General features: G+C 38.0%; 3 protein-coding genes across 7 annotated transcripts in view; 1 reads left to right on the top strand and 2 right to left on the bottom strand.

The window, feature by feature from the left end:
* Window positions 1-6,570, bottom strand: part of LOC118274759 (uncharacterized) — a 380,866-nt gene extending 374,296 nt beyond the window's left edge. Inside the window, exon 1 of the mRNA XM_050696748.1 lies at window positions 6,567-6,570. The gene's annotated coding sequence lies outside the window, so the exon portion shown is untranslated. The remainder of the gene's footprint in view (window positions 1-6,566) is intronic.
* Window positions 1-16,892, top strand: part of LOC118274573 (luciferin 4-monooxygenase-like) — a 227,023-nt gene that overhangs the window by 43,382 nt on the left and 166,749 nt on the right. The gene's annotated exons all lie outside the window — the stretch shown is intronic.
* LOC118275113 (apyrase-like) overlaps window positions 1-16,892 on the bottom strand; it is a 235,522-nt gene that overhangs the window by 210,610 nt on the left and 8,020 nt on the right. For 4 of the 5 annotated variants that reach the window (XM_050696739.1, XM_050696738.1, XM_050696736.1 and 1 more), the window contains exons 2-11: window positions 16,316-16,538; window positions 15,217-15,414; window positions 11,138-11,268; window positions 7,953-8,103; window positions 7,113-7,239; window positions 5,849-6,006; window positions 5,377-5,458; window positions 4,650-4,808; window positions 3,981-4,129; window positions 2,891-3,032 (exon numbers count right to left, since the gene is read on the bottom strand). In XM_050696739.1, coding sequence (XP_050552696.1) covers window positions 2,907-3,032; window positions 3,981-4,129; window positions 4,650-4,808; window positions 5,377-5,458; window positions 5,849-6,006; window positions 7,113-7,239; window positions 7,953-8,103; window positions 11,138-11,268; window positions 15,217-15,414; window positions 16,316-16,538 — 1,504 coding nt within the window. In that variant the 3' untranslated portion in view covers window positions 2,891-2,906. Of the gene's footprint in view, window positions 1-733; window positions 3,033-3,980; window positions 4,130-4,649; window positions 4,809-5,376; window positions 5,459-5,848; window positions 6,007-7,112; window positions 7,240-7,952; window positions 8,104-11,137; window positions 11,269-15,216; window positions 15,415-16,315; window positions 16,539-16,892 lie in introns of those variants that run through there. The other variant, XM_050696735.1, reaches the window with a different exon arrangement.

The following is a 16,892-nucleotide window of genomic DNA, read 5'->3' as shown; positions in this document are numbered from 1 at the left end:
CATAAGGCATGGTATACACAGGGTACTTTTAGTGTGTATGACAAAAACTGGAACATACCTCTGTTAGGGGCGGGAAAAATACTGTTTTTTACGGTTATGGGTAGCATTTTTGATGGGACCTGACTTTTATTTAGGGTATTTTTGTTATGTGAGTGTGTGAGTGAAAAGTGATGTGAGTTTCGTGTCAAACTTTGATTGGTCTGGCTTGATATTTGTTGCTCTAGTTTTTAGTGTAAATAAACTCGTGAATATTTTTGAGTTTTGGATCTCCTAACAATAATGTTGTGTTTTTTTTTGGTTAGACATGAATTTTGTTTGAGTATTTTAGTATTATATTGCATATATTTTATACATATAATTTTAAAAAGCTTTTGAAGCAATTTTTTTTTGTCAAACCATAATAGTGTGTTACTTTGTATGAATTAAAACAAAACTAATTCTGCTGGTGACTGGGAGAGAATGTCTTTAATGTCTTTCGGCATTAAATCTGCATATATAGGTACTTATGATTGTAAATAAAATGTTAAATAAATAAATTAATTGATATACATAATATAACACTCAGACTCTGTCTGGAGCTGCAGACTGCCGCTGTGGTTTTTGAGATTCAGTTTTTAAAACCGCGCCCTCATGCGTGAGAAGCGTCTAAAACTTTCGCCCACCGCGATATTAAAAAATATGGGATTTATATTATTTAGATTAAGGTATTACGATATTAAAGAAAAAACAATAATAATTTCTAAATAATAATTTATTTTCTTACTAAGACGTAGGTATGTTTTATTATGAGTTTTATATACACAAAAAAAAACATTTTTAATCGTTTAAACATAAACGATGCGCCTAAGCAAGAATGGCACCCATTATTAAAATATAAATTTAAAAAAAATGTCTTAAATTCTTAGAACTAATTATTATTAACATTGAAGATGACAACACATTCTAAATTATTTCTTAATTGTTAACACACATGGTTTAAATTACATTAACAGATGGAGTGCCAGCCTCTTTTTTTAAAGAGCCACAATGGGATTTTCTTGCTCTATTCAAAGTAACATTTTGGAACGAGCACATAATTTCAAAGACTGACAGACAATTCAATTTGACGTTTCAAAAGTGCCTCATTGAGGATGAAATTATGTAATATATTTTTTTTTTGTGGAATAGGTGGCAAATGAGCAGACAAGTCGCCTGATGATAAGCGATCAGCGCGGCCCAAAGTTAATATCAAAGCTTTAACTTTAAACTTGACTTTTTTTCAACTAAAGCCAATTAAATAAATGAAGTTATTAGAGAATTGTCCATCTTGATATTAACTTTGCTAATTTCTTGACCACGACTTCTCCAAAAACGAATAAAAAATTACTTAAAATCATCATTATATCTACAAAAAGATGATCACAATTAAATTCGCTATTATAGATACGTATTACACTACGATACTCAAATCGAATTGAATAGAAAACTCATACACTGCATTTACATCAACCTCTTAATTAAAGAGGTCTAAACTAAACGGTATGGCGTTAGTTTTGGTAACTTTTAGTTAAAAGATGTGTAGGGGTGGTTGTTAAAAACGGCCATCAGGTTCCTTTTTATCGTTGATAAGTAAGTCTGTGTTTGGCCACCAACCCGCCTACTGCCACGACAGCAAAGCGAAGATGTGGCCGAAGATGGAGCACACATACATAGAAATACAGATAAAGAACAGGGTTGTATTTCTCAGGAAAAATAGAAGCCGGCAGATAGTTCCATTCCCTGGCTGCACGAATTAGGAACGTGAATTCGAATCGTTTCGTTCGCACCCAAGGGAAGTCCACTTTATAGGGATGATAGTGGGCCGAATTTCTACTAGTCCTATATTGAAAGGATGTCGGAAAGATAAGTCATCAGTGATATTGACATGTGTTTTGACATATTCATCGTACGTCAATGTCATATACATTGACATTTCTATAAATTTCAATTCGACTAGCTTGTATGCAATTTGTCTAATAGAGTATTCTACGTTTAATTTAACGACTTTTTTAAATTACGAATTAGAAAGAGACAAAACATAATAGGAATGAAATAGAAAGATTTTAAGGCACTGTTTGACAGCGACTTAATGAAGGATGCAATAGCAAAAGATGATAGATATCACAACATTTAAAATCATAATGTACCTTATATTAAAGTAATTAGGTTTAAAATTGGGTGTCTAAATCGTCTCTTGTACAGTGTGTTGATTTAAAATAAAAAAATAATTTGCATAAAATAACTATATTTATAATTTATTTCATAGATTGTTCAAATAGATTTTTAGACAAGTTTTTAATCAAAAAATGTAAAACTTCAAGTTTATAATTTTATAATTTTTTATATATCCATATCATGTTCCTAGTTGCTACTTTTGTTCAATTATACACAAACCTTCTTTACACAATTCAACTTTTAAAATCACGCCATAATATTTACTTTACCATAAATAAATTCACAATTAGACACTTAAATAAAACAGAACACACTGTATCAAGAGCGGCCACAGATAATGAGATAATGGAGGCATCATTACGCTGACCAAAGTGTTGACTATCAAACTCAGTTACAAAGTAACTTAGCCTCATCGAGCATCTTTTAAAAAAGTGAGCACATGTTAACCCTCCATTATTTCAATCATCTGTGTGATTATTTTAATTGAAATATACATTCTACTCAAGTGAGCTTTTCGAGGAACGCTCGTCAAGTTTCAAGCTACATCGGGAGCCATATTCATGACGGGCTGTGACGTCATCCAGTATCTAACACTTAAGTTTTAGATACTGTATGACGTCACGCAAATGGTTGAAATGTTCACATATGTAAGATGTATAATTTCAATAAATTTATTATGAATTTGGTTTGTTTTTTTTTTTGGTTTAAATCAGTCAACTATTAACTATTACTCTGCCGTCCAGTTGAATGTCGAGAGGAGAGTGAGATCTGATGTATTCTTCTACAATCTTCTGATCGCGTCCAATGTCTCTTTCGTTATGCTTTCCTTCTTTGAACATCTGGAAATGAAAAAGGAGAGTTAAGTATTAACTTAATATTAATTTAATTTTGTTATTTAAAGGATGGGGTTTCTTAATAGAGATGATGATAGGGTATTCTTATACCGTCATCATCCCTATTAGCAGACTAGTAATTAGAAACCAACCAATTTTTATTTCATTTGTTTGTGGAGGCCTTTAGACTTTTTTTTTTTTTTTTTGAGGGGGGAGAATCATCCACTGACTTTTCTCGCCTTGGGCGAAGCGAGAGGGAGTGTCAGACTCTTACTGACTAAAAACCACCCCGTTCCTACTCCTGCTTTTCGAACCGGAGCCCCGATAAACCCGCTAGGTAGTCCGCAGCTCCGGATCAAGCATCAGCCCTACTGGGCCCCATCTGTGGTGGTCTGATGGCTCTTTGAGGCGCGCGCGGAACGCGACGCGCCGCACGCACGGGCTGGTTCTGTTCGGGCGGTGAGCTACCCTTGCTCGCCGACCGCAGGCCCGCACTTACGGTGGCCGGAGATCGTCTCGCGATCCCTTTAGTCTAGCATAGTCTCTTAGTTGGTTTTTACGACACCCGCGCAAAGAGCAGAGGGCTTCATGCGAGTTGCGAACTAGCTAAACGAGAGCGCATTCGACGCTCTGATTAGTAGGTTCATTCGCGCCGGCCAATCAAAGCGCCGCGCTCTCGTTTCGTTTTCGTTCGACGTAAATCAAACTCATAGTAAGGGTACAGAGGGCTTAGAACGAGTTTGTTTGACATTTAACGAAATCAAAACCAGAGAGCGTGCGGCGCTTGGTTCATTTCATTCGAGGTAAAGCAAACTCATGCTAAGGGTACAGGAAGGTAATGAAGATTGTCTATTCAGAAGTCATCACACATCTTATAGATAACTTGAAAAATTGACCCCTATTCCTACATATATAGAGTAAAATATATAGAGTAAAAATTTAAAAAATACTTACGGTAAAACCATCTCCTCCATTAGCGAGGTACAAAGGTGCAGTGACATGGTATATCTTGTTATCATCAAGAGGTTCCTTGCTCTCTCCGATCTCTAGAGAGGTGATGCGATGATTCTCAGGTAGTGAGACGTTGTAGGTTACTCGAAGACCTTTAAAAATAGCATTTGAACTGCTTAGAGAGAGCGATCATTCTTGAGTGTTGGCTAATAAGTATTAATGGGACTTTAAAAAGAGTTTCTTCACTCCTATTATGCCCGAAGAGGTTGACAGAGGTGCACATTACGGCACTTGATGCCACTGTATAATTTTTACACGCACTTTTCAACATTTGTGGTAAGGTCTCAAAGGATATACTGGGCACAAATCCAGACCTCGTGCTACTACTGAAAATTATACTTTGCTCGACCTGGGAATCGAACCCGAAACCCCTTGCCCGGCAGTTGCACTTGCGACTTTCCAACCCTCAATTCCCCAACAACCCTTAAATTCCTATCTCCAAAATGCCGGTAACACACTTGTAACGCCTCTAGTGTTTTAAGGCGGCGGCGATTGCGTACCATTAGGTTATCCGACAGCTCGTTTACCATCTTGAACCATAAAAAAGAACTACGATCGTTCGAAGAATAGAGTCTATTATTGTTTAACTTATACCAATAAGTCCCTACTCACCAGAAACCTGCAGCAACCAGGGTCCCTTAAAAGGATTGTAAGCCCAAGCGTCAATGACACTCCTCTCCAGAGCCTGACGTATGTACTTCCCTTGGATGTCGAAGACCTCCACTCGATCATTGAATGGCAAGAGCTCGAATATTGATCCTGCTGTTACCACTGAAATAGAGAATGCGCATTTAGTAGATTCGGAATAGGAGTGAAAATTGTGAAACTTTCGGTTGTTGTTAGGTATTGATCTAATTAACCGTAAGTAGGCGATGATGAAAAGGGCATAATAAATTATACGTTATTATTTGGCTTTTTAACGAGTATCCCAAAATTCATGTAAAAAGTAATTTTGATAGACAAAAAAGGTTTACAATAAAAAAAAATCTTGATTTATGTAATTTTATTCTAACTTTCGCATGGCTTGATCGCATTGGCTTCTAGCATGGCTTGAAACTAGTCGAGTTCCATGTCAAACAGTTGCAAGAGTAAGCCGATAACATTATAATCAATTAATTTATGTAGTTTTTTTATGGCGGAAACTCGTCCAATTTCTACTCCCGTCTTGGGCAAGGCAAGAGGGTGTATCAGACTCTTACTGGCCAAAACCACCACGGATATTGATGAAATTTGGTTTACTGACAGTTTAAGCTGACTTGGATGATAGGATACTTTTTATCCCACGGGAATGCAGGCGAAACCACTGGCAGAAGCTAGTATGTGTTATAAAGTAACTCACCTCCTTCCATAATTGATGCCTTAATGTTTCCTCGTTGGATAAATGACATGTAATGTATGTCGTTCGAAGTAGCGTTGTTAGCCTGAAATAAGATAAAACCTAATTTAAAAACACAGATCGAAGACAAAATAAAATCTATAAGCCTTACTGCCTTTAAATCCATTAATTGTTAGTTTGTTTGTTTGAATAAACCTTTAAACCCTTAGTACGAGTTTGCTTTATATTAAACGAAAACGAAACGAGAGCGAGTTCGGCGTTCAAATTGGCCGGCTCGAATGAACCAACCAATCAAAACGCCGAACACGCTCTAATATCGACCTCGTTAAGCGTATTGCAAACTCATTTTAAGGGTACAGATATAATCATTAAATTCTCATTATTAAAGATATCATTTGGGAACAAATTAGTGGACATTGAACTTTAGACCTTAATAATAATCATTAAAGTTCTGTTTTCAAAAATCTTTACTCACGTTTTCAACCATGGCATCAGCAAGCAGGTTGCCAATGGTGCACTCTCCGAAGACACAGTCGTCAAACCGCATGGTGTTGACAGTTGAACCGACGGGAACATTCTCAGCCTCATGCACTCTCTTCGCATACGGAGCCAACTTATCTTTTATCACTTGATCTGAAAACAGATATTGGGATAGGTTAAAATTATTGACTGCCTCGTTGTCGCAAGTGTGACTGCCGGACAAGGGGTCTTGGGTAGGACTTCCTGGTCGGGCAAAGAATTATTGGGTTTTTTTCGGTGTTTCAAAAATTTCTCAGTGGTAGCAGGGAGTCTGGAATTGTTCCCAGTATATGGCAATGGACTCACCCGCTATTACATGGTACTTATAACGGTGAAATATGGGTGTGCATTGTATAGCGGCATTACGTGCCGTAATATGCACCTCTGCCTACCTCTTGGGGGTAGAAAATGTTGTCTCTTTAATCAATAGGTAAGGCGACGTAAAATTGGGTTTGATTCTTGGATTCAAAGACATCATATTTAAGTAGGTAAAATGATTTAGATAAGTACGTTCAAAATGTGGCCAAATAGCCAGATTTCACCACGACATCGTAGATGTATTAATAACATCAAAATGCAAACATTCACATGAATTACAATATATATGTTTGTAATTTTTAGCATTCAAGCAATGTCAAGTTCATATCACATGGGGTTATCATGCAAGAGTTATCTAGTGTTAATCTAATTATAGAATAACCTTAATATTATGCAACATAGTTATCAATTAGATAACATATTAATATTCGTCTTTTAATTCCTTTATTCATTATTTTATTTTATTTTAAGTATGATCATTGCGCTCGTTCTAGGAAGAATTGGCATAGAAAGGTTTTTTTGAGGGGGGAAATCGTCCAAAGACTTCTCCCACCTTGGGCGAGGCGAAAGGGAGTGTCAGATTCTTATTGACTAAAACCACCCCATTCCTACTCCTGCTTTTCGAGCCGGAGCCCCGGTAACCCGCAAGGCAGTCCGCAGCTCCAGGTTTGAGTATAGCCTAATAAACGATTACAGAAGAACCCCAAGTCTAAATCTAAATCTCTTCTATAGTTTAAAAATTGGTCGAATTGAATCCTCGGACCTCGGACTTAATTTAAGTATTTCACAGTTTCTCGAATTATCAAGGTAAGGTAATTTTACACTGGAATGTTAGCTGAATTTCTGCTGAGCTGATGAAACTAATTAATTATTATGGTAGTAATATTACTTCCACACTTTACCTTCAAGAATGGACCGGTCTAGGTACAGCGGGTTGCCTTCCCATTTGACGTAATCCCCTCGGAAGTCAAAGTATACGGTCAGGTTCCCCATGTACTTGGTGAAGGCTGATGCTTGGACTATCAGAACCTGAAAAAAAGAACATTGAGAATTTGAGATCACAATAAGAGAAAATCTTATACAAAAATTGTCAGATTCAAGTGAAGATTGATTTAAGTGTAGGAAAGCCATACTTCGCCACAAATGGGCCGGCTCGACCGGAGTGATACCACGGCCTCACAGAAAACCGACGTGAAGTGACGTGACCCGAAGTGACGTTGTGTAAGGTCACCGGAGGCACAATTACCTCCCTTCCCCACCCCAAGTCCTCAATAATCCTCAAATTCATAACCCCCAAAAGGCTGGCAACGCACTTATAACGCTTCTGGTGTTTTGGGTGTCCATGGGCGGCGGCGATTGCTTACCATCAGGTGATTTGTTTACGAACTATGCATTGGCATGGCTCTCCCATACTTAAAACTTATAAAAAGTTGATATTACATTCATAAATTACAGGCTGCTCTGTCTATCTTTTCTGGGGCCTACTCTACTCTATTCAACGAACGAACGAACGAAAAAATTTCGCTGATTGCATACTACAATTCTATTCATTGCGAACTTTTGTGAACAAAAATTAAAGAATTAAATAAAGATAAGGTTTTGATGTTAATTTAAAATTAAACGTTATTTTAAGTAATTATATTAGTAAATCAATAAAACCTACTGACGAATATTAAACGAAACTTCGCATTCGAGAACCGGAGTAGTCCTACAGGGGCTAAAATCGTATCTCTTCTACTTACCTCATGTTTCTTATCAGCAGTTGGTTCAACGAACATGGGGTAGGGACCCTCGACAATCTCCCCGCTAGGTGCTTTGCCGTTCCAGAGCAAACTGTGGCTGTGGCCGCCCACAATGATGTCTATGTGTTCTCCTGCGTCACGAGCTATTTCCCTGTAAACATAAATAAGGAACCAATTAGATATGGAAGTATTTTTAATCACCATCATTGATAGCAGTGGGTGACAGTCCACTGCAAGAGTCAAAAGACTGGCACAGCGTGTACTTTTTTGTGGATAACACATAAGTCACTGTAATTTAGGACTGTATAAAACTGTAGGACTTAAATTTTTTTATATTTTTCTGATAACAGTTGGAACCTTGCCGATTATCTGGTGCCATTTGGACGTCGAGTCACCCTCTATATGACATATTTTACAAGGTCAATATAAAAAGGGTGTAAGCGCGTCGTCCGCGTGCTGACAGGGTGCTTACAGCCATTTTGTATTATTTTCAAAGCAAAAACGCCGTGCTATTGCGTTTTTGTGTGCAATGACCATAATTTGTCATCAACAGACCTCTTTTCTTTGTTATGTGTGTGTTTCTTAGTCAGCAGTCGACGACATCACCAATATAGAGGATTCAAGGAAACCTGAATTGAATAATTAGCATCAAAATGTCTTTGTTCAAATAATAAAACGTTTCTGTACTTTTTCCTCGTTTTCACAGAATTTGCGTTAAGTACTAATTTCATTACTCATGGTATTTGCACATTTGTTTAAACAAATGTTAACACCGTTTTGAATTGAGTAAAAATAAATTTGTATAGATCTGCGTATTTCTTTAGAAAGATTATATGTAAATAGTTAGCATTATTAGCACAGCCATTCTTCATAGCCAAGCTAATGCCGGTGGCTTCGTCCATGTTTACTTTATACCTATATATATTTTTATGGTGTAAAAAAACAGACGGATCACCTGATGGTAAGCAATCGCTGCCGCTCATGGACACCCGAAACACCAAAAGCGTTACAGGTGCGTTATCGGCCTTTTGGGGGTTAGGAATTTAAGGGTTGTTGGGGAATCGGGGCTTAGAGTTGTACCTGACTACTAAAGAAAATTCCTATCTTTTAATACATAAATAGATTTTATTCTTTATCTTATTAGGTCAACAATTGAGCATCTGCAATTTTGCTAACTACTTATAACATTGATATCAGCTGTCTATTGACATTTTATGTCTGTCAGTCCGACCTAATCTCCAAAATTGCTTAACTTAAGATTATAGAGTTAGATAACAAAGAAATTGTCACATTCGTGATCGTCTCGTGATATGTAATTTGCTACCTTATGAGTCAGATACCTATGTCAAAAGCAAATAGATTATTTCACTATATCTCTCTGATAAATCTTATCTTTTTTAAGAGATGTGCTATGTAGCTATGCTATGAAAATGTAATGGCTAAGCTGTGAAATTATGTGACCGTTTCCACTGATACTAAGCTATGTAGCTGTGCGAGTTAGATGTGCTATGAAGATGCGCTGCCGCAAAGTAGCTGTGCGAAAAAGATGCGCAGCTCGAGTATGCGATGTATCGATAGTAAGGAAGCCATCCATAGTACGCATCTTTCCATATAAAAACATAGCTTAGCTAAGTCAGTTTCCACCAGTGCTAAACTATGTGTACCAAAGAATATGATTGGTGGAAGCCAAACGCATCTACAGCAATGCAGCATAGCACATCTCTGGCGGAAAAGCACCCGAAGTTCGATCTCTATCCTGCTTACTAAGCTTGGACATTACGTTAAAACCCTCTTTTGTTCACTGACAGACAGACTGAAGGACAATTCAATTTAACGTTTCAAAAGTGCCTAATTAAGAATTAATTGAAAAAATGCTTTGACTTTGATTTTTAACCGACCTAAACCAAGGAGTTTATCAGTTTGACCTTTGTTTATTTCACGTTTGGCTGCACTGATTTTGATGCGGTTTTCAACATAGTATTTTTCATACTTAGGAGATTTTAAGTATATTACCCGAAATGAAGGTGCCACTTTAAATTTTGATAACGGTTCCTATTTTTTCAAATAGTTTTATTATGGACGTTTGAGACCAACGTAGACCTACCGGGCTGTTAATGAAAAGTTTTCAGTACCTCTACCATAAGCTTGAAGCAATAATAAATTGTATGGCAAATTTTTGTTCCACTGCTGACCAGCAGAGGCGTTGTAAAATATGCCATACATAGAATATACGTCGTTGGTAGGGACTATCAAAAAATACTGCCAATTGCTTCTAAGTCATGGTAGAGGTAGGTACTGATGAAAATTCAGCTTCAGCAACAATTGCTATTACGTCATCAGCCCGGACACACAATGTATCATTATTTCATTTATTTATTAAGTACGTAGTCTATCCCAGTGAAGTCACATATGGACTTTAATTGAGCAATTTTATCGTATGTTCTCGTCTCGTTTATGGAACAATAGACAATCGTAGGATCAAACGGTCGGTTGAACAATTTCAATGGACCACTGAGATGGTTTTATCTTATAGCACTTTATGTGAGAGTCACGTTGTGTCTGAGTTAAGTATGTTACACATATAGTAGGAGTAATTTAAGATACATTGTTTTTTTTTTGTTATTATTTTACTATGTAGATAGATATAATATTGTTTCTTACGTAAGAGAGATTGGTCACCAAAGAAAACTATATGAAATAACTTCGTAACATATAAAAACTCAACTAGTGTCAAGACAATCTGACACCCCTCTCGCCTCGCCCATGGTGAGAGAAGTCATAGGATAATTATACCATCTCAAAAAAAAAGGTTCACGGGCGCCTCAAAGAGCCATCAGACCACCAGAGATAAGGCCCAGTAGGGCTAATACCGACCTAGAGCAGCGAACTGCCTAGCAGGTTACCGAAGTTCCTGCTCGAAGAGCAAGAGTAGGAACGGGTTTGGCGTTTAGTCAGTAAGAGTCTGACACTCGCCCAAGGCGGGAGAAGCCATTAGACGATTTTCCTAGCTCAAAAAAAGAGCCCTAGGTTCGTTTACTGCGATAAGCATCTATTTAAGTGATCTACAATTGTTGTCGTTAGTTTTTGGCATAACATAAAAGAAACCTATGTTTTACCTACGATACACGGGAAAATAGGTATTGTAATCAGGCAAAATTTAAGAGAAAGAAGTTATTTCAACTTACTTGTCAGCTTCGAAGCCGCAATGAGACAGTAAGATGATGATGTCCACTCCTTTCCTATACAGCGCCCGAGCCTCACGCTTAGTTGCCTCCTTGGGGTCAGTGAACTTCACCTTGCCTGGTGATGATAGTTTCTGCAAAGAAAATAAAATATATCTATATCAATAATATAGTATATACTATAATATATATAACTAAAGAGTTTGTTTGAACGCGGTAATCTCCGGAACTACTGATCCGATTTGAATAGTTATTTTTGTGTTGGATAGTGCGTTTATCGAGAAAGACGAGCGGAAGAGCTAAGTAGAGCGGGTGGAACCGCGTGGCAGAAGCTAGTATTTTATATGACTGCTCGGATGATGCGGTGGCTAGGCAACCGTGCAACAGGTAGCGGGTTCAATTCCCAAACGAAGTAATTCTTTGAAATCAAAAGGTTTCAGCATTAATCACTATGATTGCGCATTGCGGATTGAGTGTATCCTTATTTGCACACGTTTAAGTATAAAATATTTTATTTATACAGCTGTATAAATTATAATGAACAACTGTAAAACAAGTATTGATCATAAGGTATCATTGTAATTACTCTGCCGTCATTTTCACGAGAATATTTTCAGGAAAAATACGTTAGAAAATGTATTTGCTAGTGGTAATTACAAAAACAAAGGTACATAATTCAATTTCGCACAAATAAATTAATATATAATAAGTATCGATTCTGTGTTTTTCCTTAATTGTACCTACCTATGTACTTAGTACCTATACGCAAACATGTTAATTATAATAATTAAGGTAGCGGTAGGTAGCTGGTTATTGCGTATACAAGAATATAATATTATAAAATTCTATGTTCAATTAATTCAACTACATAATTGGCGCGGTGGCTGGGCAACCGACTACCACGCAACGTGTAACGGGTTCGATTACTGCACGGAGCAATTCTTTGTGTTATCCATAAATTGTTGTTCGGGGTCTGAAGTTGTTAAGGCGTTCGTGCGCTTCCAGTGTACGGACCGCACACTACCTACGAAACTTGCGGGCTATGTGCTTACTACTCGCCGACAGCGAGGCGGGCGCTGGCGGCCCACCCGTCAGACGCAAGCGAAACAACGTCGCATCGCTCGTAGTCGGTGCGCCGACTGCAAGCTTGCACCTCGCGGGCGACGCGCCGTAAGCACGCTGGCAGCTAGTGGTAGCCACAAACCGTTGTTTAGCCGAGCCGGAGCCGCGCTTGTTACCTAAATGTGCTTTGACCTTAACTATAAATTCAAATAACAACAATTAAACAAAGCACTGCTATCCCCTAATAATTATAATACCTTAATCGACCTATATACTGAACTTAATTACTTTGTACAATAATTATAATCACGCTAACCACATGAAGTTCACACCTCAAAACTTGCATGACCAAGTAACATAAACATTAAAAATCGAATTGAAAAGTCCGCACGCGAATTTCACCTTAAAACGTATATACTCGACGTGATATAACACGCATTTCCGCATGATGTAAGTACCTCATAACTCATACGTTTGGCTTAGATAATTTCATGACCAGAGTTATACCACGGCATAACAGAAAACCGTGTGAGTAAGGTTGGCGGAGAACCCCAAAAGTTTTTTTTTTTTTTTTTGCGGGAGTAATATCATCCAATGACTTCTCTCGCCTTGGGCGAAGCGAAAGGAAATGTCAGTCTTATGTCCGAATACTCACGCTACTCAATTTTAAGACGCACTCAAAACTAGTTCTGTCTCTATCAATTCTTTATAAAATGACAGAGATAGCACGATATTTAAGTAGAACTTAAAATTTTGTAGCATTTCAGTATTCGGGCGTTACTGTCTAAAAATCACCACATTCCTACTCCTGCTTTTCGAGCCGGAGCCCCGGTAACCCGCTAGGCAGTCCGCAGTAACCTTTAAGGCTGGCAACGCATTAAAGTTATAACTATTCTCCAAAGGATAAAAATCCTGGATATTCCCATTGTAATATACGAAATACAAATTCTAATCAAATTCAATACGTCTTTCGGACCGTCAAAACTATTTTAGCTATGAATTTTCTATAAGATTGCGAGTTACAAATATGTATGACGTCATGTGTAACTCATGTGGAGCATTTTTTTATAGGCAAGTAATAATGGGGCATGTGTGACGTCACTATTGTGCACGTGGTACTAGCTGGCCTCGCGTCTAAAACTTCATTTGTCTTTTGTTTCAATAATTGAACAATTACTATTCACGATATCTCGATATTGTTCATCAATCATCATTGTCTATTTATATATGCGTTGCAAGCAGTAGTCTAACCACCCCCTCACCCTTGTTAACCTAGTGACGGCGAGCAAGGGTAGCTCGCCGCTCGACCAGAACCAGACCCGAGCGTATGGTAGTGGCGTTCCGCGTGCACCTCATCAGACCACCACAGATGTGGCTGATGGCCTAATGGGCTGATGCTGCGGACTACCTAGCGGTTTTATCGGGGCTCCGGCTCGAAAAGCAGGTGTAGGAACAGGTTTTTAGTCAGTAAGAGTCTAACATTCCCTCCTCTCGACTTGTCCAAGGAGGCAGAAGTCATTGAATGATTTTCTACCCACAAAAAAATCTCCTGTTCGCCACCTAAGGAGCAGCCAACTAGTTCCGCGCACACTATAATCAATAGTTTATTATTGTCATGACGAAATCATACCAGTAAGTACCTAACATAATTACCTACATAAGAATATTATGTGCTTATCTTTACAGTAAAATAGATACGAAGTCTAGGTTTTCTACATAATTATAAATATGCAATAAGTAACACGAGGATTACCTCATTTCTACATTACAAAATATTTTCTACATTTCTCTGTTTTTAAGTAATGTTTTATAATTGTTATTTATTTAGAAATATTGTGATAATGCAAATGATAATGACATTCTATAGATAAATTGTAATACAACCATTTTTGTGTAGTAATAGAAAAACGCTTGGCCGATATCTCGTCTGATGGTAAGCGACGATGAATCACGCTTACGTCGCCATCCACAGTCCATAAGTGGCCACTGCTGACCAAAGGCTTCTTCTCACACAGAGAAGGTTTGAGTATTAATCACCACGCTTGCTCAACGCAGGTTGATGATTTCAAACGTAAAATAAAAAATTATAACCCAAGGTTTCCTCACGATGTTTTCATTCACCGTTTGTCAGTGTCTAAGTAATCTTAGAAAGTACGTAGGTATAACTTAGAAAAAGTCACATTGGTGCGTGTTGTTGATAAGTTTCGCATCCGAACCCTCATGCATGAAAAGCGGGCGTCTATCTTTGTACCACCAGTACACGTCCCTCATTAAAGCACGCCTGCTCGTAAGCAACCTATTCACTTAAGATTTGAAAACATTTAGGTTGCAAGGTTGCATGCATATGCACTTCCAATCCATTCTTCAGAAGGTTATTATGGAGTTTTAGGGAACAGAGAGTAAAGTTCCCTAAGAAAAGGAGGATCCTCCGACCAGGCGAGGTGATCGTGCCTGGCGGGCTTTCTGCCCAACTGTTGTTCGTTGGGATTTTCTATCCGTGTTATTTCGCATGTAAACTTCATATGTGCGATGCAGGATATTTATGACGTCATCCGTTGATTTGCTCATCGATAGTCTATGTGCGACTTCTGTCATCTGTCACTTGTTACTTATCAATGTGTCGCCACAGAGTCTATAAGTATTCCATCTCCGTTTCCTTTTCATAGTAATAGGAAGTAAGCCACAGTCATTACGTAGTAGAAGACTATAGTTATGTAGAAGTATATAAAAGAGGAAGCGAGTTGGTAAGAGGTGCACATTATGGCACGTAATGCCATTGTATAATGTACACCCACTATTCATAATTTATGCTGTAAGTCCCGTGTGATCCAGAGCTGTGGACTGCCTAACGGGATACCGGGGCGCCGGCTAGAAAAGTAGGAGTAAGATCGGAGTGGTTTTTAGTCACTTAGAATCTGAAACTTCCTCTCGCCTCTCCCAAGGCGGGAGAAGCCATTGGATGATTACACTCCCGTCAAAAAAAAGATCGAAAAACGCGTGTTCCATAAATATAAACTTACCGCAGTATCAGGAGTGATCAGCCCAATAATTCCAATCTTCCTCCCCTTCCTCTTCAGAACGATGTGTGGGATGAACAGTCCTGCTAGGATTGGCTCCTCGCTGACGTCCATGTTGGCTGCGAGGACTGGAGCCTTGAGGGCTTTGAGGTATGGAGCCAGACCTTCTGGCCCATCGTCAAATTCATGGTTTCCTAGTGCCTGGGAAAGAAAAGGTAAAAAGTAAATTACATTAAGATTTAGGAAAGGTAATCATTTTTATACTGTACTAGCTGACCCGGGAAACTTCGTACCGCCTCAAACATTTTTCTCACCTTTTAGAACTACCCTGGACTTCCACAAATAAAGACCAAAATTAGCCAAATCGGTTCAGCCGTTCACGAGTTTTAGCGAGAAGACTTAATAAATTTATGGGCATACATGTCATAAAATTCACAACAGCATAGTCAGAAGTGCGAATATAAAATAGCATTTATTCCTCACTAGGAATATTAAAATAACATTTTGTATACGGTATTAATTTTATGTATGTAATGTATGTGTATTTTAATGTTGTAATCCTAGTTCAGTTAAACTAGATATACAACTATTTCATACAACATTTCATCATAATTAGTCACAAACTAATAGAGCGTAACCAACTACGCACGTATGTAGGTACGCTATCAAATAAGTTATAAATAGTTCTACTTAATTAAGAACTATGCAAGTAAGAACATATTTATTAAAGAGAAAAAAATGTACCGAGAACATAAAAAACAATTTAATTTTAAGCAACACACTTAACACAAGAGCACTGATTTAACGTACTGAAAGTACTGAAACTAACATTTTCCGACGTTTTATTGACGAAACTATCTCATTTGTAAATTAATAAATTTTTTTCTCACATAGAGTAAAATACCATATTCCAAACTCCGTGCTACTACTGAGAAATTTTCTAAAACCCAAAAAAAACCCAGTAATCCTTTGCCCGACCCAAAAATCGAACCCGAGACACCCGAGACCCCTTGCCCGGCAGTCGCATATGCGGCCACTCGCGCAACGAGGCAGTATAATAATAGTATGTTACATAAACTCACAATATAAAAACTCAACTTACATGAGCATCATGGGGTATCAAATTCATGAACTCCTGGGTAACATTCCACTTCAGCAGGGTATACCAGTAGGTTCCCTGGAAACTGTCTCCAGCGTTCAGGACTATAGAGTGTGGTTTCTCTTCTAAAAGTGTGTGGATCTCTTTGTAGAGGCGAGGGAAACCACCGATGCAGGAGTTGTTGTTGTATCTACAGCTTGGAGTGTCCACTGAAGTTTCTTCGAATCTGGAAAAGAAGATAGGCATCCGTTAATACAATTTGTAGCACCACAGAGTCTGAATTTGTAGCTGGTGTGTGGAAATAGGCTTATTTCGTATTAAGACTTAATTTGATTTTTTTTTTAATATTGTAATATTTGCTCTGACGTTCAAAAGTGCCTTGCCGGTCTATTTGAATTAAATAAATTTGACTTTGATTTTGAAACATTTCGAAATCATCACATAAGTGCTGAAATCTGACACATTTTCTTTATTTGTAACGGTTCGACGTTTGACCAAATCAAATTATGGATCACGTATCTCGTCTGACGGTAAGTGATGATGCGGCCTATAATGGAGCACGTCTGCCCATAACCAACTT

This window comes from Spodoptera frugiperda, chromosome 11 (genome assembly GCF_023101765.2).
Source record: "Spodoptera frugiperda isolate SF20-4 chromosome 11, AGI-APGP_CSIRO_Sfru_2.0, whole genome shotgun sequence".
In the NCBI taxonomy this organism is placed as follows: Eukaryota; Metazoa; Arthropoda; class Insecta; order Lepidoptera; family Noctuidae; genus Spodoptera; species Spodoptera frugiperda.
The sequence above is the reverse complement of the archived record's forward strand: the minus strand, read 5'-3'. Positions and strand labels throughout refer to the sequence as shown.